Source organism: Zootoca vivipara, chromosome 3, assembly GCF_965207765.1.
Source record: "Zootoca vivipara chromosome 3, rZooViv2.hap1.1, whole genome shotgun sequence".
In the NCBI taxonomy this organism is placed as follows: domain Eukaryota; kingdom Metazoa; phylum Chordata; class Lepidosauria; order Squamata; family Lacertidae; genus Zootoca; species Zootoca vivipara.
Window position 1 is genome coordinate 74719165 of NC_142586.1, and position 26199 is coordinate 74745363.

Consider the following 26199-nt stretch of genomic DNA (forward strand, 5'->3'; position numbering starts at 1 on the left):
CACAGAGTCTCCATCAGAGAATGGCGTAGTGGCAGGTCCACCCCCACCCATTACATGGTGGCAATTACTTTGTGAGAGCCAGCCCTTAGTCAATCAAAATTACCACCATAGAGTGGATGGATCTGAGCTCCCCTTTAAGACCTCCTCCAGCACAGGTAGGTCATTACAACAGCCCTCGAAAAGGTTTCAGGCCCTGTCCACACCACCTGCATTTAGTGTCACCAGCCTCCTTTGCAAAGGAGTATGTGGAGTTCTACAGAATGAACTATTTGCATGTAACAGCCCAGCCTTGACACAAAGATTAATTTGGCTCCATTTTGCAGGTGTATAACTTTTAAGCCCATAATAATTGAATTGTCTAACTGCATATAAGCATGAATGCTTGGGGATGCTAACACAAAGACAGTTCAGCTTCTTTTAATTAACATAATAATGAGTTAGTGTTGTGGGTTTTCTGGAATAGGGTTGCCTTCCCAAAGCTAGCTAAGGAAGGCGCTGGGTTTTGATAAGGTGTTGTGAGGCTCTGACAGGGTCTTAGAACCCTCCCACCTCCTTCCCAAAGTTGGGAAAGTGCTACTCAGGCTTTGGAAAGCAGATAGACTTTAGGACCCTGTCAGAGCCCTCATGCCTCCTTCCCAAAGGCCAGCGCCTTGGTTACTCAGCTTTCACAAGGCATTGCAAGGGCTGGAGCGATGTCAAATGTTGCTGAGGGCCACCAAGAGGCATTGAGGGTCGTGTGTGGCCCTTGGGCTGCACATTGGACCCCCCTGCTCTAAACAGTTTTCTAATTTAGCAAGTTTATTTTACTTGTATTTAGTTAATGAAGTGAAAATTGTTGAAACTAGTCTAATACTGTATTTGCAATTGGCATCCAGTCATTCCTGATGAACTTAAGGAAGAGTTTCCATGGAAAACTGTCCATTCCACATCACTCTAGCGAGCTACTCAGAGCTAAGGGTTGCTCCAGAAAGTGCCTGGAAACTTCCTGGAAACTTCCATTTCACTGTATCTGAAGAAGTGTGCATGCACACGAAAGCTCATACCAAAATAAAAACTTAGTTGGTCTTTAAGGTGCTACTGAAGGAATTTTTTTATTTTACTTCGATCCAGACCAACACGGCTACCTACCTGTATCCAGAAACCATGATAGTTTTGTCTTGTTTTAAAAACTGAAGAATGTATTGCCAAACTGATATTCCATTTTCCATTACGGTTATTTTTCCATTACGATGGGATTATTTATATCCCATCTTTCAGGATACAAATTCTTCCAAGGCAGGTTATAATTAAGTTGCATATTTTAATAACACAATAAGCAATTCTAACATACTAAAAATCCTTTCCCCAGAGCAGTTGATGGTAGATCACTCAGGGTGGGGAGATAAAAAGAGCAACCCCTGAGGTGATCTTTGCCTACCTGCCTCCCTCTCCTGGAATTATTCCCACAGGATGATTGATCCATCCAGCGTCCTCCTCACCCAACAGTAACAAGCCTGCCAACACCAACAGAAAATGGCCTTTGACATGTGATTTCTGATCCATGAAGGAGATTTCTAATCCCCAAAGAATACTGCAGGGCAAATGACAGCTGGTGTTCTACAGTAAAACCACAAGCAGAGATTTAATGCTGTGCTCTCTCCTGCAATGGGGTGCTCGTTGTCTTGCTGTGTCTTGTTTTACTGTAAAACTACGTATGATGCCGGCGAAGACACATACCGGTATTTCCTTTGACATAACTTTCAGCTTGCCTGGGTAGGACGTCTGCAAAGGCGAATCAGAAGGCAGGATAAGAATGCTCAACCAGTCTGCCACATGCTGATTCTTTCTCTCCTCTAGGCCTTTTTCTCTTTCACCTAGACTTACCTTCAGCTTCTGAGACAGCTGAGAATAAAAGGCAAGGGGAAGGAGATGCGGTGATAAACTAAGGGGCAGAGAAAAGATCAAGGAGCCCCTCCCACATTTCTAATCTTTCCGGCCCTATTTTTAATGTTTTGGAGATTGTAAGTTTATTATCTTTAAAAATCACATTCAGAGAAATAAATAAAATTTGAGTGCTTTCTTTGATACAATTTCTTTTGGAATCTAAATAAATGGAAAACCTCGAGCCTTTATTGAAAGACAATAGCCATCTACTCCGAGATCTCCTGTTGTTTGCCCTTCTCTTATTTAGATATGTTGCACCCCAATTTCTGAACAGTGTGAAATTCCAGGGGTTCCAGACACTTACTCTGGGTTCATGTTTCCTTTGGGAATTACGTCACAGCAGATATTGTGGTGTCTTCATGATATATGGTTTATTTACACATGTATACAACCTGAGCCTGTGATGGAGGGCCTCACAGCATCAACATCAGAAAACAAGTCTTGTTTTTGCCATAACCGCAGCCTTGGATTCAAACAGGAATAAAACGTTGCTCTCAAGCATTGCTCCGACTCTCTCCCATCAGCTTGCTGCTCTAATTCTAGGTCATACCACTACCACCCAACTTTTGCCTTTGCCTTTTTCTAACTACCAGCCAGTTGACAGTCATCTTACACAGATTCCACTTTCCTTTGTTTCCCTTAATGCCTCATCACCCAGGCTATCACCTCAACACAGAAAACTAGCTCGGCTTATATTTTAACACTTGCTGGATCCCTCTGCCTGAAACTCATAACAGATATACGGTATATAGTTTTGTAGGTGAATAATCTTTGATTTTACTTTCTTGGGTTCCATGATCACTGCAGATGGCGACAGCAGTCACGAAATTAAAAGACACTTGCTTCTTAGGAGAAAAGCAATGACAAACCTAGAGAGCATCTTAAAAAGCAGAGACATCACCTTGCCGACAAAGGTCCGTATAGTTAAAGCTATGGTATGGAAGTGAGAGCTGGACCATAAAGAAGGCTGATCACCGAAGACTTGATGCTTTTGAATTATGGTGCTGGAGGAGACTCTTGAGAGTCCCATGGACTGCAAGATCAATCCTATCCATTTTGTAGGAAATCAGCCCTGAGTACTCACTGGAAGGACAGATCGTGAAGCTGAGGCTCCACTACTTTGGCCACCTCATGAGAAGAGAAGACTCCCTGGAAAAGACCCTGATGTTGGGAAAGATGGAGGGCACAAGGAGAAGGGAACGACAGAGGACGAGATAGTTGGACCGTGTTCTCGAAGCTACGAACATGAGTCTGACCAAACTGCGGGAGGCAGTGGAAGACAGGAGTGCCTGGCGTGCTCTGGTCCATGGGGTCACGAAGAGTCGGACACGACTAAACAACAACAAATCTTTGGTTAGCAAATACCAATACTATTTAGGGAGAGTTCCTTGGCATTTAACCTTAGCAAATGGTTTTAATATATTGTTATTTTCTGTATCAACAAAGGCCCAAACTTGCAAATACGTGTGTGTGTGTGTGTGTGTGTGTGTTGTGTATATCATTAGAATATGGAATCATTATAACAGATATAAATGTACTGGTAATAATTTTAGTTTTACTTACTCCCAATAAGTGAAAACTCCCAGCTGTTGATCAAGAAGTATTTATTTCAAATAGCTTCAAATATATGCACCCTTATCAGTGACAAAGATCAGGTCATGAAACCTGTGAAGCTTTGTTGTTGTTGTTGTTTAGTCGTTTAGTCGTGTCCGACTCTTTGTGACCCCATGGACCAGAGCACGCCAGGCACTCTTGTCTTCCTTCCTCCTGTGAATCTTTGCTTAAGCTATAAGCTACTGCCAAGTAGCTGATCACTCAGTAACACGAGATTCACAAACAAAATGAGTTTCTGTGGAACAGTTACCTTATTCTCAAAAACTGCCCATATGGTAGTTTGTACCTCAGTGATCTGGGGTGAGGTCTGGGGGTGTGCCAAGAAAGATCTTGCTCTTCAGAGTAAATAACAACTTGATACTTTCATAATTAACAGATAAGTTAACCAGAACCATGATACAAGTTCACAGTGAATGCAAGAAGCCAAGTTTTTACATGGCTTACAAGTTTTTACATGACTCTATCAATTTGCTACTCATCCAATGACAGCCTTCCAACAAACTAATTTACCGTAATTTATTAAGAGATTGTCACGACTTAAATTTAAAATACGAACAAGAGGCCTGCTTGAGTTGACATGCATCTTACAGTAGATATGCACAGGACATGAAACTGAATTAGGCCCACTTTGCAGATTAGTTTAAACCAGGGATGTGGGATATTTTGCCCTTGGGACTTTCCACACTACTTACCAGCCCTGCTTTGTATTCCCCTTGAGTGTTTCTGACAGGCTGGAATGTGTCATTGAAATGAGAGAATGCTTCTTGCTTACCTAAACTTTTATGCACAGAGGTGTAAGGGGGAAATGTGCAGGCAGTATTCTACCCAGCTGCTCAGTATGGAGCAAACTGGCTCCCATCTTCCAGCAGTGGTGGACTGTGGCATCTCAAAATTCAGTGGTGCCCTGTGCAATGCCAAAATCTGTTCCCCTAGCTTCCATTGGACTTCATAGTTGTGGCACCTGTTGCGGCACCCCAGAAGCTCTGTGCCTGGTGCGACCCAACAATTGTGCTCCCCTAGATCCACCTTTGCTTCCAGCAGTCTGACCTGCCAGTCAGTCAGTCAGTCAGTCAATCAATCAATCAATCAATCCAGTATTAGGAAACTGGCAAGGACAGTTGTACAAACCAATTACTGGAAGAAATAAAAAGAAACCAGCATTCAGAGCACTAAAGTAAAAGAGAAAAAATGGTAAGTAGATGGGATGGTAAACAACCACAGCAATTCTCAACCCAGTAAAAGTTGTATACCTAAGTATAGGCTCTACATTTTAAAATGCACCCATCAGTAGTGTAAAAACACAGCCTTACGACATATTAAATTTGGGGGGCATGAGCTTTCATAAGCAAGATGCTACACTTCATTTTATTTCTTTTGTGCCCCACCTTTCATCCAAGAAGCTCAAGGCGGTCCTCCTCATCTAAACCCTACAACAACCCAGTGGGGTAGCTTAGGCTGAGAGGCAGCGACTGGCTCAGGGTCTCCCAGGGAGCTTCACAGCCGGCTGGGATTTGAACGCTGCTAGCCCAGGTCCTGGTCCTGATACTCTAACCACTACACTGCACACTCTTTTGGAGTGTGTGTGGAGCAAGTGCTGGAAGCTGAACTAGGACATGGAGCCCTTTTGACATATCTGCATCCTTTGCAAGAGAGGACTAGCGTTGCTTCCCCCCTAATTCGGATTGAGGCCATGGTGCCTCTTCTGGGAACCTGTCCTTGAACCAGGGCCAGATTTAGGTTTGATGAGGCCCTAAGCTACTGAGGGTAATGGGGCCCTTTATATGTCCAGCTGTCCTTTGTCAACAACAAATTGTTGCTGTTTTTGTGTTGAATATATGCTATATGGAACAGACTTCTGGAACGGATTAGGTTTGAGAACCAAAGTACCACTGTATATAGAAATGAGCAAACCAGTGATATTTTAGGGAGCAGGCTAGCAGGTGGGGCCCATCACTTACATCAAAGGAGCCTACACAGCACAGAACACTGTTGCTGTATGTAGGTTTTACTTATTTGTTTTTTTCTCTCTTATATTTTGGAAATGTACATCCAGTGTTTTTTTCCTTTAATTTTTTTTGGGCCCCCAAGAGAGTGGGGCCCTAAGCTATAGCTTGATTAGCTTATACGTAAATCCGGCACTGATTCATTTATTATATCTGTGTACTGTACATGGTTTCGGGGATGGGGGAGAAGAATAAAAACCAATAGTCGTTGGGGAAAGAGGGCGCCTTTAATAGACAGAGAAACCGAACACATAAACCACGTCCACCCGCTCAGCTGCTAATGCCTCTCCTCACAGCTGAGGCAGCGAAAACAAGAGCTCACGAGGGAGCAAAGAAGGGAAGCCCGGTACAATACCCCGGATGACGCGCAGGCGCCTTCTCCGCCCTGCCCTGCCTACGGCCTCCCCAGCCAGCGAATTGGGGCTTTTCTTCCATTTGCGGTGTCGGAAGGCGAGCGCTGAGCGGGATGTCCCCCGCCATCCACGAGCCGCCTCATCAGTCCGGCGGCCAGCAGTCGGACGGTGCGTGTTTGTTTTCCGGGAGCCGCGAGGTTTCGCGGTGGGCAGCTTGGGTCCTGGCCTCGCGTTCTTCCCGCTGGGTCTGGGGAGTTGGAGGAGCGCGCGCGCGCGTCCCGCTGCAGCTGGCGCAGCAAAGTTTTATTTGCCACTTAAGGGAAGAGAGTAATCGCTGAGACAGGCTTTAACGGTGTGTCGGGAGAGGAGGTATTTTTTGCAGAGAACGTGGGGGGAAAGTAATGGATGATAGTTCATGCGGTTTCTGGGTGCAGAACAGGAAGGTGTTTTTTTGGGGGGGGGTGTGTAACTTTTTCCAGCTAACTTTGCCTCATAGTAGCAGACCTGTTGAAATTAAGGAGCGCGACTAAGTTCGGTCCCTTCATTTCAGTAGGTCTGCTCTGAGGATAAAGTTAGTTGCCTTCCACTCCTAATTCTTTCCCCTAGTGGTTTTTTAATTAAAAACAAAAACAAAACTTTCTTCTCTTTAGTAGCTGTCGTGGTGGAAAGAACATGATGCAATAAAGCATGTGGATTGAACAACCTTTGGATGTGTTTTGCTGGACAATGGATAGTAGGCAATAAATGGATCTTCTGTATTCATTAGTACCCTATGAGGCATTACCGTATTAAGAGGCACAGTAACTTGCCTTCTAAATATGTCTGTGTGTTTGGCAGCAGGAAAAGATACATCAACACACGTTATTGGGCACCACGTGTACTGTGGCCCCGACGACTTGCTTTTGTTTTCTTTAAATGAAACGTGGTTCTTAGTTGCTGGTGTCTTAGATTGACATGCCTTGGGTTTAGAAAGAAAACTTTATCTTGCAGTATTTTAAAGGACCTTTGGGAGGCACGGAAGAAATATAAAAAAGCAGGACCAGCAGACTTAGCATCTGTTAGGACATAGCTATGTAAATATTTTGGTCCATGCTTCATATATACCACTAAATCTATATACGCCTTAAAGAGTAAAACAAAGCAGGTTTGCAAGTGTTTATAGAACTTGCCCCGTAGGTGTAATGAAAGAGATAAACATTTGGGAATTAAAATGAATCCCAGGGTTTCTTAATAGTTCACATTATTACTGAAGGTTGTTCAAAAATCCATTGTGTGCATGTTTATTCAGAAGTAACCCTCAATGATTTCAAGAAAGTGAGTAGGATTTTTGCATTTAATGTTTTATTCCTTGTATAGGTAAAAGTTCATTCTCTTTAAAATTTGCCTCTTGAAGGGGCCCAAATGACTCAAAACTCTGTATGTTATAAGACTCACCAATTTTAGTTCAGCGAAAATTACACCCCCCCCCCCGTGTTTTGCATTGTTTTGAATGTGTGCAATGCTGGTGCTAGGTTCTGTGACATATTTTACCTCTATTTTATGGTGATGCTTTCTTAATGGGAGCTGAAGAAATCCCTGTATACCAGTAGTTGTGCTGTCCTTCTCTTAAATCAACATGGGACACAATGTGCCAAGCATCTTTCCTAGGTGCCGGGTAAAACTGTGTATTCTAGTTTGGATACAGAACTAGATCTAGAAGTGTGGTTTTCTAATTTTTTTCTCACTGAAATTGCCTGTATCATATCTCCTTGAAATTGGTGGGACTTCAGAGTGAACTTTGTTAGGATGGGGCTATCAGTGATTGCTCTTGTGTGGTGACCTAACCTCTTAATGCCATTTGCTCAATAGGAAGCTGATTTATTTTTTAGAAAGACTGGTGTAGATTAAAAATCATGTAGGGGAGGCGTGGCCTGTGTGCTGTGTAACAGCTCACAATTGTTGGCAATCTCTCCTAAATGTCTTGACAGTGTGACAGAGCATGTGCAAAAATGCTTACCTGCAATTGTAATTAGAAACTCATGCTCTTTCTTTCCACTCCATGGGTGATAAAGAGGATTATACTCAAAGTAGACCCATTGAAAGAAATTGAAAATTATTTCAAAAAGTCTACTCTGGGTATGACTAACATTGGATATACCGTATCACAGCATGGTAGAGCTGCACTTAGTCCTCAAGCAAACAAGCCCTAAAATGTTGCAAGAACACAGGGAGAAGCATTGCTGCTGAGTTAGGAGCTGGTTCTACATCTAGCTCTATAGTAGAAGTATACAATTCTTTAAAGGAGAGAGTATGATATTTGCAATAGAGGATACTGCTGACTGCTTTGAACAGGGTGAATTTGATTTAAATCACAATTTAAATCATGATTTAAATCACAAGTCAGGAAGACTTGATTTAAAGTACTCCTCCTCCGTAAGACTAGATTTAATCATTTTTCTTTTACAGAAAGACTCATTCTTGCTGGTATAATCTTAATATTTACAACCAGATGAAGGCTTCATTTTTGGAGTAATAAATTTTCAGAGTAGTTTTTACAGTTACCGGTATATTAAAAATTACTAATTTGGTTATACTATACATAGACAGATAATTATGAAAATATTGTGAAGTTTAATAAGTTAACTGTTTATATTTGGATAATTTTTCTGCTGTACTTTATTGGAAGGAGGAAAACAATCATTTCCTTAATAACAATTTAAACAATTTATTTAACTGAAACAATAACATTATATCATATGTATCCATGTTTGTTAACTGATATGATTAAACAATTGTTTTTTTAAAAAAACTTAGACTCAGTTTTTGCACACATGAAAAACTTAAAATAAATTCTTATTTTGAAAATCCGATTTAAATAAAAAAATTGATTATTTTAAAAATCATTGATTTTTATCCACCCTGGCTTTGAATATGCATTTCTCACTTGACCCTGTTCCTAACACAGCTACGAAGAAAAGCCTGAAAGATGAAATTGAAATGGTTTTGCGGGAACGCATTATGGTTTTGGATGGAGGCATGGGGACCATGATCCAGCAACATAACTTAACAGAAGAGCAATTTCAAGGTGAAGAATTTAAGGATCATACGAAACCACTAAAGGGAAACAATGATCTGTTAAGCATAACTCAGCCCGACATAATCTACAAAATTCACAAGGTCAGTATAGTTTGTTTTATGAGGATTTCACTGGGAGAATACTGATTATTTTGAAGTCCGTCACAACTTTGCAAAGGCATATGCAGATAACTTAGATGACAATAATTATCATGGTTCCTTTTGCTGAAAAAGTTGTGTGAATTATAATGTATATAGAAATAATTGCTGAGTATGTTGCATATTTTCTCCTTCTATGGTAAAAACCTGATAATTGTAACAACCAATAAGACCCCACTGCATTGGACTGAAAAGCCTTTATCGGTTTGAATGGACTGTGATTTCACTCACATAGCTGCCAAGTATCCTGTATCCGCCGGGAAAACCCCTTTTTTCTTACCGTTTCCCGGCGGTCTCCCGTTTGGTGGAAAATCCCAGTATTTTCCCTTTAATTGGCTTCTGCCCGGCGGACATTTTTCTGGTGCCGCTTTGCCCTTCTATGGGCACCAGAAAATGGCGGCGCCGGCGCCGGAAGTCGCTTTTACACGTTTCCGGTCATGCGCGGAAACGACTTCCGGCGCCGCCATTTTCTGGTGCCCATAGAAGGGCAAAGCGCCACCGGAAGTTGCGTCACGCAACTTCCGGTCATGCGCGCGCTGCCGATCCCGGATCTTTATGACCCGGACTTGGCAGCTATGTTTCACTCATATTCTTTGCAGAATGGTTTTGTTGCTTTTTATTTACAGAATACAGTTGCTTTTTATTTACTGTGAATTTATATCCTGCCCTTCATCCTGAAGGAGCCCTGGGTGGCAAGAACAAGTGATAAAACAATTTAAAACATTTACAATACAGAGGTAGACTAGGAATGCGTGTTGGAAGAGTAAGGTCTTCACACTAGGCACCAAAACGGCAACAGAGATGGCACCTGTCTAATATTCCAGGGGAGAGCATTCCAAAGTGTAGGTGCCACATCACTAAAACCCTGGTTCCTATATTGTGTGTAACAGACCTCCTATGAATATGGTAACTGCATGAGGAGGCCCTCACCTGCAAAACATAGTACAGTACTTCAATTAATTGGATATATAAAGGCTGAGATGATTTTTCAGATATCCTGGTCTCAAGCTGTATTTATATATAGCTAATTGGCAGCCGGTGCAATTTTTTCAGCAGCGGGGCAGCATATTTGCAATACCCTGCCCTGACAAGCAGTTGAGCTAGTGCATTTTGCAGCAACTGGAGCTTCTGATCTCAAGAGTAATCTCAAGAGCAGCCCCATGTAGAGTGCATTGCAGTAGTTCAGCCTGGAAGTTTCCAGTGGAAAGAATGATAGAGTAGTGTGACTTCCACAGGTGGTAACTATCTTAGCAGTACCCTTTTGTCTTTCTTTTTAAAAAAAATTAGATGTGGTTGTAGTAAAATGGATAAATATTTCCATGCCCTCCCTTTCATTTGCTGCTTCTACTATTGTTGACAAATGCTGAAACTGAATGGGGTCTCCTGCTACTATTCAGTCCAGCAGAGGAGAAACCAATGCAAATGCAGAGGGAATATCCGCAAGAGAGACCTCAAAGCTAGGACAGAGAAGCTTCCTGTCTTCTGTATGTTGGTGCAGGTGATGATGGCCCCTTGCCAAAGTTAGGCTTCTCAGGTAACTGCTTGTGTTGCCTTGATGTAGTGCTGTCACTGCACAGTAGTGTTCTCTGCACCCTCTCACTGCATGTGAAACGTGTGCTGAAGCCTCTGTGAGTGGTCTCACTTGGACAATCCAGCCACCTCAGGGGTGGGAAAGGGGTAGACAAGCAGCACATTCAAGGCCCACTTGCAAATCTATATATGTTACTGGGTCCCAGTTGACAAGCAAGGTTTCATCTGCAGTAGGGTAAGCATCTGTTTAAATATTGAAGTGCATTGGACGCATTTGCAAAAAAGAAAAGAAAAAAAAGTTATTACCAGAGAGGGGAGGTCAATCTGTCTCCCAACTCTCTTTGTGTCATTTCCTGTCATAAATAATCACGCAAGTTCAACCTTAGTTTTTGAAAAGTGAGTTTGCATCCAAAGAAACCTTGTCACTTATCAATAAGTTCCCTTGAAAATCTAAGCTGGGAATTTCTCTTCTAGCATTTTGATTAAAATATAATTGGTTGTAATTACCCTTGTCCTCATTTATTTTTATTTTCCACTGAGAAAAATCTCAAGGGTTTAAACCGTACCGCATCGTTATATTGATATTCTAAACAGTCGCATCAGTACTTCCAAGTCTAGAAAGAAGTATGCACATTTCTTTAAGGAACTGAAGTGTCTTCATTTTGGGGAACAGCGTGAGTACCCAAGAGGAATTACTGCTATTGCCACTTTCAGTTATACTTTAATTACCTAATATATGGTAGATTTTCCTCTCCTGCTGTTCAAATAATGAAGAGGCACTAGCTGACTTTGCAGATGGTAGGACTTTTAAAGCTTTCCCTCTAATCTCTTAAGATTAATTGCAGAATTAAAAGTGATGAGAGAAAGCCCTATTTTACACCTGGTTACTTACTGAGAGTGGTAGGCAAACCTGACTTCAAAAAAAAAAAGGGAAGTCAGAACTGTTTAAAGTGGTATGGCACTACTTTAAATACAGAGAGCAGATGGGGTTCTACTGTGAAGGACTGTAGAAGAGCTTAAATTCATTGTTTGACATTTGTAAAGAGGCTTAACTTGCGTTTGAAAAACAACTTGTTCTCCCCCTGCCCCCTGCTCCCAAAGAAACCCCCTAATCATTCTCTTTTTCTTGCAGGAATACTTGCTGTCTGGTGCTGATATCATTGAGACAAACACTTTCAGCAGCACCAGAATAGCACAAGCTGACTATGGTCTTGAACATCTGGTAAGAATTTTGAATTTCTTGTTAATCGATTTTTGGTTTTGTAGCTTGTTCACATTTACACTTCTCCTTCACGTGGCTGTCTCGCCATCCCCTGTTGAAATTTAGATGGGATACATGCCTGTCCCTTTTGCTTATTTTATTTTGCACTGTGCCATGTACAATCATGGCGCTATATAAAAATAACAACATTTGTCTGAGATGTTATAGGTAACGTAGTTTTGATTTGCTTCTTTCTGATGAAAGATTATCCCAGTCCCAGCCTAGCAAATGAAGATTGAATGAGCAGGAGAGAGAAAGTGCAAGGATTAGCAGCCACAGTACTCCATTGTACGTTTGCAGCTCAAGGTCAGCAGCTGCAGTCCCTTGTTTCTGCTGAGAGAAGAAGATTTTGCATGCAGTAGTGTTAAGGGGGCATGCCTGATCCCCTGGAAGCAGTTTTACTAGGCAGCCAAGCCAGTGCCTAATTACAAGGCTGGATGATCTCTTGTAATGCATTCTTGCGTTAGCATACATTCTGGATCAAAATCAAACATGCCCATGCACTGTTTGGCTACTCATCAAAGGATCCTAAAGGATCAGTGAAACAAGAGTGGCTCTTTTTATTCTTTTAAAGGGGATAAAGGAGGTCCCCCATCATTGGTGCAATGTGGCATGAGGGGCTTATTTAGACTTTTATCAATGTGGGTTTGAGGGATATTAATTTCTCAAACGAGTACTTTTTGAATAATTGTTCTCTAATGGAGAACCCTTGCTTCATAGCAAGACTGACACTTTTAGTATCCTGCGGCTTGGTTTCAACCGGGCCCTAAATACACATTTTTAAATAAATTAATAAATGTGGACAGTCATGGCTGATTTATGCTGTCTTGTGACATTTGAAATCCTTTCCTGAGTTCTTGAGGTCAGTAAATTTGTGACACTGATTACATTCAGACATAAAGCTAAACTATGGCATAGCTTTATGTGAATGGACAAGGACATCTGAGCTCCCCATTGCCCTCCAATATTAGTAGGAGATTGAAAACAAAAGTGAGAATTTCCAGCTAACTATGATGTCTGTTTTTTTTAAAATAAAATAAACAACCTTAAACCTTAACTATGGTTTAGGGAAACTATCCAACTTAAAACTGTGGTTGCTGATTCTGGTTTGTTTCCCTAAACATAAGATTAACTGCAGTTCTAGGTTCAGATGCAACAATAAACCATGGTTAATTGGAAGCTTTTACTTCAGTTTTCAATCTACCCCACATAGCAATATCAGAAGAAAGGAAAATTAGAGCCCACAGCCTAAGGCTTCTGCACGTAACACTAAACAATCATTTGTTGGAAGCCTACTTCTGTACAAAAAAATCTTGAGGCAACTGGCAGTACAAAAAGTACTTTACACTTTACTGGGCACTAAAATAATCACAGGCTTAATCCTAAAAGCAACAGATGGAAACTTTCACCTCTTCCCAACCACATGCACATGATTGTGATCAAAAAGTGAGCAAGCTAAAGCACCCACAGAAATGTTAATCATTAGATGCATGGGAGAAAAGAAAAGTCTTTGGTACCAAAAATCTGTTGATGTAGGCAACTAGGCGAATGTCTTTGGGGAGAGCATTTCCCAAATGGACCACTGAAAAGAACCTTTCCCTTGTTGCTACCCTTAAAGCTTGTGTCAAAAAGGGCAATCAGAAGAGGGCCTCTGATGATCTTGGAGGGGTCTGTGTTGACCCACAGGCTGAAGTTCTTTGCTGCTGTCTTAGAAAGGCAAGACTAACAAGATCAGGATGAAAACTGGAAGAAAGATTTGCTAGTGCACAAAAAAGGAAGATGAGTGTACATTCTTCCTAATGACCAAGGGGGAGGGGGTGCTTAACTCCAGGTTGGATGTGTGTTGATCCTGATTGGAGGATCACATACTAACTGAGCACTCTCAGTAACCCATTGGTACAACATTGCCTTGGTTGAATTTGGTGGGGAGAGGTGAGATTAGGCTTTTGTGTCTTCTAGAGTTTTTCCTCTTTCACATTTCAGTAGAGGGCATTGAGGAGAGCTGCAAAAGAATTCCTGTCATAGTGTCTAAAATGTAGTGTTCAAAATAGAGTTAGTTAATTTGAATATAATGTCTTTTTCTGGATGTTTCTTTGTTTTGATGTCTCCTCCACTTTTTCCTACCCCTGTGCTGCCCAGGCTTATCGGTTAAACAAAATATCAGCACAGGTAGCCCGAAAAGCAGCCGATGATGTCACTGCTGAGACAGGTAAAATAATGTTCCAATATTTCTAACCTACTGGCTTCCAATTAGTTCACACATTAGCCTATGATCACTGTTTCTCATTAGGCCGGAGGATGTAATTGCTGGAGGTGTCATTCAGTGAAACATAATAATGCATAATAAAATAGGCACTATTCATTAGGGGCTCTTGTGGGTTCCAAATTCTGCTTAGATTCCAGATGTTAGTGCCAGTCAGTGCTATTCCCAAAACACTGCAGCTTGCATACTTGGTTTCTTATTTATACAAAATTAACTAAAGTGCAAGTAAACTGGCTTTAACTTCTTGCAGATTCCAGCAATAGGCAACTCAAGTGCTGACTGGACAACATGGTTTTCTTAAATTCCAGCAAAAACCTACAATCTGGTTTCAAGGAGGAGATGTAGACTCTTAATAGCTTTAAAGAGAAGTTTTCTCAAAATCAAGGCTATAAGAGACCAGTAATGGTTAAAGAGAGATCTCTACAGTCTTGCTCACCTATGAGACTATTTAAAAAAATCTTCTCCAGAATCTATTGTACATTTTGTTCTTGGAGTATCTAACCAGTCTTTCTAATTAGAATCTTGGTTCTTATTATAGAAGTCTTCAGCCAAACGCTAATTGCTAAGTTTGTCAATATGTGAAATTTGGACTTTTTGCCCTCATTGCCACTTGAGGCTTGTTGTGACAATAGAAGCCACAAAAATAATTAAAATCAACAATAGGCTAAAAACAGATTGAAATACATGTCAACATTCTACATATCTGGATAGGCTTGTCTAAATAAAAATTCTTTTAGCAGGTCCTGAAAAGCATAGAGTGAAGGGGCTTGCCTTGTATCATCTGCCTATCTACTTGTCCTTCCTACCTATACCCAACATCCCTTTGTCCCTATGTATAGTTTTGTCCAGCCCTATATTCTTTTTGGCTCCTCCTTTTTTCCAACTCTGCCTGTTCACCACCTGTTGTTTCCTCAGTTCTGTGCATTTCAGATCACTTTCTAGTGTCCCACTTCCTTTAGCTACCCTGTCTCTTGACATCCTGTCTTTCTACAGACTACTTTCTCTTTCTACACACTACTTTCTCTGCCCATAACAAATAGCATCACAAAGTTTAGTCAGAACCGCTTCTCTGATTAGCCTAATTCAAGCTATATTCCCCACTAACCTTTCCTTTAGGCTCTTTTGTTTCCCTGAGACTTCCTCCCAGTTGTCGTCCATATGCTGGATACTATTTTAATTCCTGCCAAAATGATAACTTCCCTTCCCACATTGAAGCTGGACTGCAAACAGTTGTATTCCTTGAGCAGCTGAACTATGCCAAAATACAACACCTGCTCATCCAAACTGTATTATCACTACGGTGCTAAATAGTTTTTGTATTAATATTTTTTAAATGTGTTTCCTATATTGGTACTTTGGAACTCTCCCCCACTGGATCCTTTGAAGTTCTTTGCTGCAGGATTGTGCCACTCACCATCAGCATGGCAAGCAGGTTTTGCCCCTCTCATAATTGTTCCCAAGTGCAGTGCCGTACTTTTATCCATTGGACTGGATAGCACGTGATGAAACACTGGTGTGTCTCTTCGCCCCATCACCCAAAGCCTGTTTCTCAAATATTATGTCTCTTCTTTGTAAAGGAAGGAAAAGATATGTTGCTGGTGCAATGGGTCCCACAAACAAGACCCTTTCTGTCTCCCCTTCAGTGGAAAAGCCAGATTACAGAAATGTCAGTAAGTATTTAGATTATTATTCCAAAGACTGAGGGCAAATATTATTTATTTTACTTTTCCTGTTTCTATCAGTTTAGTGCCAACACCACTTTTATAATATAGGCTGACCCATTAATGTGTTTTTGGTGAGTCCAGAGACTTCCGATTTTGATGCCAGTTCATGTTTTTGTTGTGGTCCATAAATCTATTTCCAATTCCATATTAGAGGTGTACACAATATCTTTGAGGAAGCTAATTAGAATTATTTGAGAGCCTAACAACTAATCCCATTCTGCTGTACATTGTGCCAAATGATAAGGAATTGCAGTGCAAAGTTACCTTCTTGCATGTCCACCAGTTGTGGAGGATATGAGAACCACATTTGTAGTCGGAATAGGTGTTTCATTGTCACTTCTAGCATAAAAAGAGAATTTGTTATTATTGTGTTGCAGCTTTTGATGAGCTTGTGGAAGCGTACACTGAACAAGCCAAAGGACTTCTTGATGGTGGAGCAGATATCATGTTAGTTGAAACCATATTTGATACAGCCAATGCCAAGGTGAGAATTCAAAGCAAACTCTTGAAAGTGCCACTTTAAAAAAACAAAAAACTCCACCCCATGTAAACTATAATTTAATTGCTAAAAAAGTTAGGTGATCACAAGTCAAAAGCAGATAAACCTCCTTTTGTTTAAAATGATAATATTGATTCTCTTTGTACAAGTGCATTAAACAAGGAAGGATTGGAGTTGTTCTGCTGGAGCTGTTCTGCTGGAGTCCCTAATAGCTTGTAGTATTCTGGATGGGATGGTTAAAATTTCCTGGAAGGGGATGCCATGTATGACATTAAGTTAAGACGCTCCTCTCCTTGCGCTGGATGGGGAAGCTTCAGGAAAGAGGAAAGGAGAAAAATGAGCCATTTTCCCCACTTTATGGAGACCTTTCTCTTGATAATTAAACAACAGTGCTCCAAATCCGAGCCCTTTAGCAATACATAGCACAGAGGGGCAGTGCTTTGGGTGGATGTAGAATGTGGGAAGTGTCCTTTCCTTCCCCTCTGTGAAGCCACTACATGACTCCTTCATGCTTGCTGAAGCCCTGAGTGTTGCTGTTAGAGGCTGGAGATAAGAAGAATGCTGCTGGATCAGTCTAAAGCATTTGGTTCTCTCAGTGGCCAACCTGATGCTTTTAGGGAGCTCACAACAAGGACAGCAGCGTGATAGCATTCTCTTCACTGGGATCTCCAGCAACCAGCATTCTTCCTCTCATTCTAGAGGAAGTGTGTGTGTGTGTGTGTGTGTGTGTATGTGTGTGTGTATATATATATATATAATATATATATATATATATATATATATATATATATATATATATGAACGTGGCTGTTTTATGTATGTGCTTTGTGCAAGAATGGACATATATGTTCGTGTGTTTGTATGAATATATATGTGTGTGGATGTGGATGAGAAAGAGTGGGGTGTTCCCACCCACCTTTTGAATGGGCCTCACCCACCACTGGCATGAACTGACTGGAAGGTTATAGGCAGTGGACCTCGGGCTGAAAAAGGTTTCCCACACCTGCCATAGATTCATGCAGTCTGATCTGGATTTCTTGTCACTGTGAAATTGCTGTTGGGCAACTTTTCCTGCAGTCACAGAGCCACTTGAGACAGTATATTGTGGCTCCTTTGTTGTTGGTCTCGTATTTATTTAGGGGGGGATTGGTCTCCTCTAAAGAAAAAGCTGTTGGTGCTGGTTTAATCCTTCCCTCCCTATAACAAAACAATACCTCAAGATGTGCAAAATGTTTGAAAACTCCAAAGTGGAAGGAAGGCAAATCACCCACCCTTAATTTTTGTGATGTTTTTATTGCACAGGCAGCTCTCTTTGCGCTCCAGAAGTTGTTTGAGGAAGAGTATGACCCCAGACCATTGTTTGTAAGTATAAGAATTGAAAGAGTAACAGCATCTCTGTAATTCATGAGTTAATGCTCAACCAACTAAGAAATGAACACTTTGTTTTACAAGCTATACTGTCTTGCATGTTACCTTGCACTTCGAGTTTCCTTTCATTAAAGTTCCCAACCTGTATGCTGGAGCATCAGCATCCTCTTATGATAATTATAAATATGCATCGGCATTTAGAAACCACTTAATATTTAAAACGTCTCTTCAGCGGTATACAACATAAGCAACAACAATGTAATTAAAATAAAAATGCAACATGGAGCCAGTAAAATAAAAATGCAACATGGAGCCAGTAAAACAGTATTATAAAAACAAAAATAGGAATTCATGGACTGTGAGCAAATAGAAGCAGGGTCCCATCTTGCCGGCTGGAGAAAGCTGAGGCAAAAATGGAGGTCATTGAAAGATGTCTGAAGCAACTAATGGTTGCTTCTTCATATATTGCAGAGAGAAGGGCCTTCCACAGTACAGCAGCAATAGTGGAAAAGCTGTAGTTTCAGAAGCTATACTACCTGTCCCCATTTGGCTATTCTTTGTGTTTAAAATATGTTAGTTAAAATATACTGCCAGGAACCCCTCTGGTTCTGCTGTGTAAATATATATGTAAATGTGCAAACTTCTAGTGTGCAATTCTGCACTCTGTGTTCACGGAGTGGCTCTCACTGGACCATCTGCTATCACCGTGCAGCACCGTGCCATCTGCTGTCACATTTGCTCTTCCAAGTGTGCTGAGATTCTCCTGGGCATTCTTCAGTAGCAGCTGAAGGCCTCCTGTGTCTTTAACCATCAGCATTTTATTGCCAATTCTTCCATATGGCCCCCATGCACAACTGTCTGCTCCTGCTGGGAGTAGCCTGCATTCCTTGGACAAGAGCAGACAGTAACATACTAGCTGTAAAATGTGCTATTGAATGGACCCTGCAGATTGCAGCATGCTGAGAAGGGCACACTTGAGAGCAGCTGGCAGGGGAGAATAAGTTTGTCATAGAGCCCTGTGGGAAGCCTTCTGCCCACTGTGACAGGAAGGTGGGAAACAACCATTATGTTACTCTTGTCACATGAACTCCTTATCACTTTGGACAGCTATCCCTTGAGATTGAAGCTGAGATAGACCAATAAGTTTTCACTTATTTTGTGGTTCAACTACCACTACTTATGTGGTTCAAATAATATATATCTGACATACTGGTTCACTCTAATGTCTCTCAGCATCTCAGATGCCAAAAGTTCTCCTGTACTGTGGTTCTTATTCATTAGAAGCACGCATAAGAGCTTCCATTAGATCAAGGTGTTAGGAAATGCATCAGCCTGGTTCAGTAAAAGATACCTTATATTTTGTCTGTCACACTTACAGCATCTTAAGGCTGTAACGTGGAGGAGTTATAATTGATTGAACTACAGGTTTATTGACTACATTCATATGTCATGATCCAAGTTTGCCCGCTTACTATGTTTTAACAGCATGCTGGGGCACAGTGCACAATAATTCTGGCTTGGATGGTTGAAGCAATCTAGGAAGTCACAATCTGAACCCAGAGCCGTGGTTTGTTTCTGCCTAATAAGCCAGGATCACTAGCATGCTATAAACCAGGCATCCCCAAACTTCGGCCCTCCAGATGTTTTGGACTACAATTCCCATCATCCCTGACCACTGGTCCTGTTAGCTAGGGATCATGGGAGTTGTAGGCCAAAACATCTGGAGGGCCGCAGTTTGGGGATGCCTGCTATAAACTATTGCTTATTATTGGCTTACGAATCTTGGCTTGATGGAGAAAAACCATCCTCAGTTCAGTAGTCATGGGAAACCCAGTTTAATTGTGTCTTCCTAGTTTATTTTTTTTTTAAAAAAATATTTTTATTAATTTTCCAATTAAAACCAATTATATCACATTCAATATTTCAAATTATACACATATATATATCAATCAGACCGAATGTTATGCCAAATCATCTAAAGAATTTTTTATTTGGGTTCCCATGCTTCAAGAAATTGGGAATTCCTCGCAACTGTCCACTGCCGTCTTTTTTCTAAAGTTCAAATCGTCCTTCAAGTTCATAATAATCCAGATCTTCCCCTTACAGTCACGTAGATGTTTTCCACTTTCACGATTGTTTCCCAGCTGCTGATATAAATATCAAACAAAGTCTCACAGATGTTCTTTCTCCTGTGTGAGTTAATCAGTCCAGCCTCCCCATAAATCTTCTTAATGGAGCTCCTGTTGCGTTGAAGCAATTCGAAGTAGCGCCATCTTAAAAAGCTCAAATCACTTTCGCTTTCCTCTCATGGCCATGAAAATTTACGATCATTATAGAATTTACAGCTTTTCCAGGCAGGAGACCCAAACATCAAACCATAGACTCTTGGTAAATTAATGGATCTCCTTGCCCTATAGCTGAACTTAGCTTCAGGTCGCTGCTCCAATTTAAAGTGCGTCACAGCTCATAAATCCTCCGAACGCATTCAGAACTCCTTCCGTCCGACTAGAGGGGGGCTTTTCTCATCGGCAACTCCACATCTTTAAAAAAATATGCTCAGTAACAACAGTTATAAGGTTCAACTCACACAGTCTTTTGCTTCTCTTTCACTCCAAACAAGCCAGGACATCGCGTCCGGGAAGGTACGAGGCAACAATATGAAGAAAAAAAATAAAATAAAAACTCACTCCCCTTATCGCTCCGTCCCCATCAATCCTTCTTCCAGATGCAGTACAATCTTTGACTCCTCTCACTCGGCAGCATAAATTTCTCAGCAGTAAACAGCGCTTCTTTCCCTCCTTCTGAAGTATGTCCATAGATTTAAGCCTAATTATCTTCTTTAACCATGGAAATCCCCGCCATGCAGATTAGCGTCCGGGAGTCCTGGCCCTTGTAAGTGCTCAGCCCAAGCTCCCCCCACTCCAAAAACAGTCGGAGTGGGTCTGGGGGCATCGCGGGCCAGCGGCCCCTCTCCGTAACCCCCGGAGAGGGTAGGGGGTTGCCATTTACTCCCCTAGCAACCGCCAAATTCCTTACAAAGGTCAGAGAGATGGAAAACAGGTCCGCCATTCCTGCAGGCGGAAACCGGAACCCGTGTCTTCCTAGTTTATTCCCCCTACTTGTGCTAGGAGAGGAGCGAAGTAGGAATTATCAAGCAGAGTGTGCACCAGCATACTGCTTGTTCACAGTAAACCATAATAAGCCAGCAACCCTGGGTTATTGTGACGTGCAGATGCGGCCATAGTCTAATTAAAAAGGCTAGTATTTTGCAGTTATGTTGCTGCTAGCATCAGTTGTGTAATACATTATTGTTTCCATGGAAATCCTTTGTGGTTTTGGAGATTGTTCCATAATGAGAACATTGGAACCATCAGATTCTAGTTATAGGCAACGTTGGAAACATAGTATTAAATAAGGGAAGGGTTGAGAACCTGTGGTGTTCAAAAGAATGTGAAAATGAATGCCTCAAATGCCAAATTATAGGGATATGGGGGATGAGAAGGAGGTTTTTTTCTTCCTTTCTTTGCCTTGTTATAGAATAGGTGAGTATTCCTCGTAAAGGAGGGGTGGCAAGCTGATCGTCTGAGCAAAATCTCAAAAATCTGGTTAATTTTTTAGCATATTTGTGTTCTCTGTACAATTTCCTGACACCCCAAGTGCAAATTCAGATAAAAGTTTCTTCTTCCCTCCCTCCCTTTGTCTTCAAATGGAGAAGGGAGCTATTCATTTACAGATCAATCTTTGTGACAGCTAAAACATTGTTTGCAGAGGTTGTTGCACAGAACCTTCATCATTCTGATTGCCTCTTGTTAATTTTTAATCAGGCATTGTTCATTTCAGATCTGCTGTTGCATCCGTCTTCATACAAGTTTTTTTTTTTTGTCTCACTGCTTCCCTTGTGATGTTTAGGTATCAGGAACCATTGTCGATAAAAGCGGCCGCACTCTCTCTGGCCAGACTGGGGAAGCTTTTGTCATCAGTATATCTCACTGTGACCCACTTTGGTGAGAGAAGTAAATTTACTTACAATAAATCTATGCAGTATAGATAGGCTCGGTGCCAGTTTTTCTAAAATCGATTCAGATGAATGGGGCTCGCACTAGGATTGTGCGGACAATGTTTGGACCCCAGTCTAATGTATCCATCTGTTCTGCTTTTCAAAGCACTGATTTTCAAAGCACTAATTTTCAAAGTGTGCAGACGGCCTCCTTAGGGACATGTAGACCAAAGTCACTTGCAGCTCTTACCTGGTGTGCATCTTGATGGCAGAGCATCAACCTATTTCCTGCCCTTGCCAATCAGTTGTCCACTTCTCACTGTCCTTGGATATTGGCAGTCCTTGGCCCTCAGCGACCTTCAGTGCATCTCATTTTGGATTCTCAAGCCAGCCTTTTCCTCTCCTCTGCCAAATCTCTCCACCTCCTGAGTTTTTTCTTTTTAGCCTGTCATGCCATCGTGATGTGGAGAACGGCATGCAGGGGAGGGTCATGCCTACTCTTCTTTCTCCCCATATAAATCATGCTCCATCCAGCCTGCCAAATAGCTGTTTGTCAGGCTAGGTGGAAGTGTGAGATGGTTGTGGGGGATGAACGTGTAGGCAGGTCACTCCCATGTGTCGTTCATGTGTGAGTGTGAGTATGTGACCTGCTCTGACCACATCTGCTGACATAGGGCTTCCAACTGCCCACCCACTGCCCCGAGGGCAAAATGTTTGTTCATTCCTTCTGCCAGTGCTCAGGACCTATGCACTTTTTGTTTTTTTTTAAGTGCAACCTTTTATAACTTCCAGTGGGAATTACAGAAAAGGACAAGTACACGATTCACAGTGGAGAATATAAACATTTTAAAGTCATTTGGGGGCCTGCCTTCCTCCTTACACTCGCCACCCTGGAGCTTCAGGGAGATCAGCAGATGAGGCTTGTAGAGACAGACAGAGACAGATGGTGGTGAAATGACGCAGAGAGAAAGACAGCAGCTTAAGGTGAAAAAGGAGCCTGAGCCAAAGAGAAAGAAGGCGGAAGCTTATAAATCAACCATGACGTGGCAGCATAGAGTGAAATTGTATTTATCTGTGGTTTGATAAGGATGGCAGCATTAGCTATTCTTATCTGTGCTCCAGCACTTGTTGAGTAATGGGTCTATAAGTTAAATTCAAGGGGGGGGGTTAAATGGCCCCCCTTGTTCATGTTTCTCTTTTTTTTTTGACAGCCTTTCTTATCAATGTTCTAAATGTGTGTGTGCATGTGCATGCAGCTGTGTGGAGACCTATTATACAAGTAATTGCATAAAACCATTTTTAAACTATCTGATTAGCTTAAAATATGTCAGCTGTTTGCTTGTGGGTCAAGCCAAAGAGGTCAGAAATGTTGTTAGTGATCTTGCTAAGCTGATAACCACATATATCCTCTTATCACAGACAGTGTGGGCTGAAGAAGCTTCCAGCCACTGCAGAGCTTCCAGAAGAAGCAGCTCTGCAGTAGGCCAGGGGTTCCTTAACAATGTAGGCGCTAACCAGGTCCAGGATCAAATGTGCCCAGCTTCAGAGAAAGAACTACACTGGGCATCTTTAGACCAGGGTGGTCTCTGGTGCTCAGAGACATCATAATGCCTTACTGGGAAAGAGGAATGAGTATGCTAACCCTGCAATGAGCTATTTGTTTGGCACACACAACTCAGGGTTCTTATTTACTGTTGGTTCTCTCCAACGTGGCCCCAGGAAGGATTTTGCTGCTGTTCTTGGCTTTCAGAACAGAAAAAGATGCTTGTTAGTGGAAGAGTTTACATATTGCATATCTGAACTCCTGAATTTGAACTCCAGAATCTTGGGTAGCAAGTATTCAATAATTTCTCTGTTTGCGGTATCCAGTAACACTTCCACTTCAGCTTTTAAGATGAAAACTCTTCTATTCCATTAGGCTTTTGCAGGCAATTAAGAATACACCTTTCCCTATTAGTTAGCTGATTTCTGATTTTAACTTTTTTATATGGATTTTATTGTACTGTCTTATATATAATAGTAAACAGCTCTGATTTTTTCAACGAATAGCAGTTTATAAACATTTCAACAAACAAACAAACGTATTGCCATTCATGGGCTAGATGCACAATTTGTCAGATTTACGAGCTTGTTGTTTTCATCATTAATCTTTTCAGAGTTTCCTGGCAAGAGAGATTGATTGTTAAACCACTGTGAGAACTGTAGCTCTGTGAGGGGAATAGTGGTCTCCTAAGAACTCTCAGCACCTATAATAAACTACAATTACCAGGATTATTTAGGGGAAGCGAGGACTGTTGTTGTTTAGTCGTGTCCGACTCTTCGTGACCCCATGGACCATAGCACGCCAGGCACTCCTGTCTTGGAGGACTGTTTAAAGTGATACAATACTGCTTTAAACATATAGTTCAGATGGGGCCTAAGAATTTTTCGAGTTCTGGTGTTGGTACTTAATTGTTGGGTTCCTTAGTTTGATAGGATGAAACGAGTGACCACAGGAAAAATATTTGTATTCAACTGTATTTGAGATCCGAGGAGAGAACCTATGCTTAGAATTTGAGCTTAAGACCTGACTTTGTTCATATTTCTGATGCAGATGTTTACACTAATAACCTTGTGAGAGACTGCTGAGGCTCTTTCTGTGTAAAAATAAAAATAAAAATAAAAAATCTGCCTCAAAAGAATCAAAGGTGAATTAATTCAATTACACAATCTAAACACTATCCCTAGGCATTTAAGGCAAATGTACACACAAGTTCTTCTCTGGTTTAAAAATATTATCAAAAGCAGGAAAATAATCAGGTATGCCAGGGGTCCCCAGACTTACCGTACTTCGGGCCAGTGCCCAAAGCACCGATCCCGCAGCGGGCCGGAGGGCAGGGGAGTGTGCGCCCATGTGCCTGCGCACGCTATTTCTGGCGCACTTCCGGGTCGCCGTAGAACCAGAAATGCAGTGGAAATGATGCGTGCGCATGCGCGCAAGCTATTTCCGGCAACCCGGAAGTGGGCCATCGCGCCGCTAAGAGCCGTAGTCTGGGAATCTCTGATTAGGTGATTTGATAGCAGGCTTTTGTGACTTCGACCTCATATATGTGGTGATCTCAAGTGGTCTCCTCCAGCTACTGACCAGACAGACCTGCTTAGCTTCAGCACAGTGGGTGCATCATGTGCCCTCAGATCACAACCTGAGACTTTGTGGGTGTCTGAATGGTTCTCTTTTTTTAACAGCAGGTTGTTTGTAACAAGCTAACAAACTAGTATTTTCAGTATGGTTTTTTTGTGTCTCAATCAAAACAAAAAATACATCTGCATACATATCTATAATCTATATTGGTCTTTCTAGCATCGGACTAAACTGTGCCTTGGGGGCAGTGGAAATGAGGCCCTTCATTGAAACTATTGGGAAGTGTACAACAGCCTACATTATTTGCTATCCCAATGCAGGTATGGACAGATTTGTGGGGATTTTCTGTTTTTGCTTATCAATAAGTGATAAATCTTGTAAATCAACATGATGTGCATTTTTAATACAGCTGCAACAGCTTACTTCATAATTATGTTATCTGCAGTCAACTTAATTGTTATGCAAATGAAGCTGCATGAGAAAACCCTGCCAAATTCAAGGTAATTATTATGGTTTGAACATGTGGAGGCACCCTTGGAGGGGGCCTGCTCTATCAGCTACTGGTTGATACCTTTCTATCTCTCCACTGTCTGGTTACGTCATGATGGGATAGATGAGCAGTGGCTGTGTCTTAGCTGTAGGTGCTGTTAAGACTGTCCATTATACAACCACATTCTTCATACCTCTTAGCATTTAGGAAATCTAGATTATAGGCAAGGCGCAAAATGGGATACAGTGATACATTTCAAGGTTGTAAATCGGAGCTCACCCAGAGTGAAAACTCTTGCCTTGCAATTTGTTTACCCCTGCTCTTTATTTATTTTAGAGTCTTTCTTACCCTGCTTCTCAGCTGAAGAGATCCCCAGAGCAGTTTACTTAAAATAAAGACAGACCCTGCCTGCAGACTTGCAATCCAAACAACGTGACACAAAAGGAGAAGGAGATGTAGATGTAGAGGGAAGAGGGAGGCAAAACAAACTGGCACCAGTTCTTAAAATTAAACAGTTTTTTTTTTTTTTGCAATGACCCACTGGAATGGAAACCATTCAGGGACAGAAGAAGCTGGTCTTAAAGCAGAACTGATGGAATGCCCCCCCCCCTTTTCCACCACTACTGCATGTGTGTGCATCCCCTTATAAAAACTATCCTGGTTCCTTTTGAATAAGCATTGCACACAAGCTCAGGGGCAGAGATGTACTTTGGATCTCATCATGTTGGGCAGCTCTAGGAGTTTTCTGCTACAGAAGAGACCTGATGTGATTTAGGACTTATGAATGGATTTTCTATATATTGCCCTTGTATCCACGGTAGATTAGGCTGGGATACAGTG

General features: G+C 41.6%; 1 protein-coding gene across 4 annotated transcripts in view; it reads left to right on the forward strand.

The window, feature by feature from the left end:
- The first annotated feature begins 5904 nt into the window (after positions 1–5904).
- MTR (5-methyltetrahydrofolate-homocysteine methyltransferase) overlaps positions 5905–26199 on the forward strand; it is a 56217-nt gene continuing 35922 nt past the window's right edge. For 2 of the 4 annotated variants that reach the window (XM_035108383.3, XM_088666459.1), the window contains exons 1-9: positions 5905–6061; positions 8838–9049; positions 11769–11858; positions 14037–14106; positions 15738–15830; positions 16262–16368; positions 17686–17745; positions 21661–21755; positions 25089–25189. In XM_035108383.3, coding sequence (XP_034964274.3) covers positions 6007–6061; positions 8838–9049; positions 11769–11858; positions 14037–14106; positions 15738–15830; positions 16262–16368; positions 17686–17745; positions 21661–21755; positions 25089–25189 — 883 coding nt within the window. In that variant the 5' untranslated portion in view covers positions 5905–6006. Of the gene's footprint in view, positions 6062–6141; positions 6263–8837; positions 9050–11768; positions 11859–14036; positions 14107–15737; positions 15831–16261; positions 16369–17685; positions 17746–21660; positions 21756–25088; positions 25190–26199 lie in introns of those variants that run through there. The other 2 variants (XM_088666458.1, XM_088666460.1) reach the window with 2 other exon arrangements.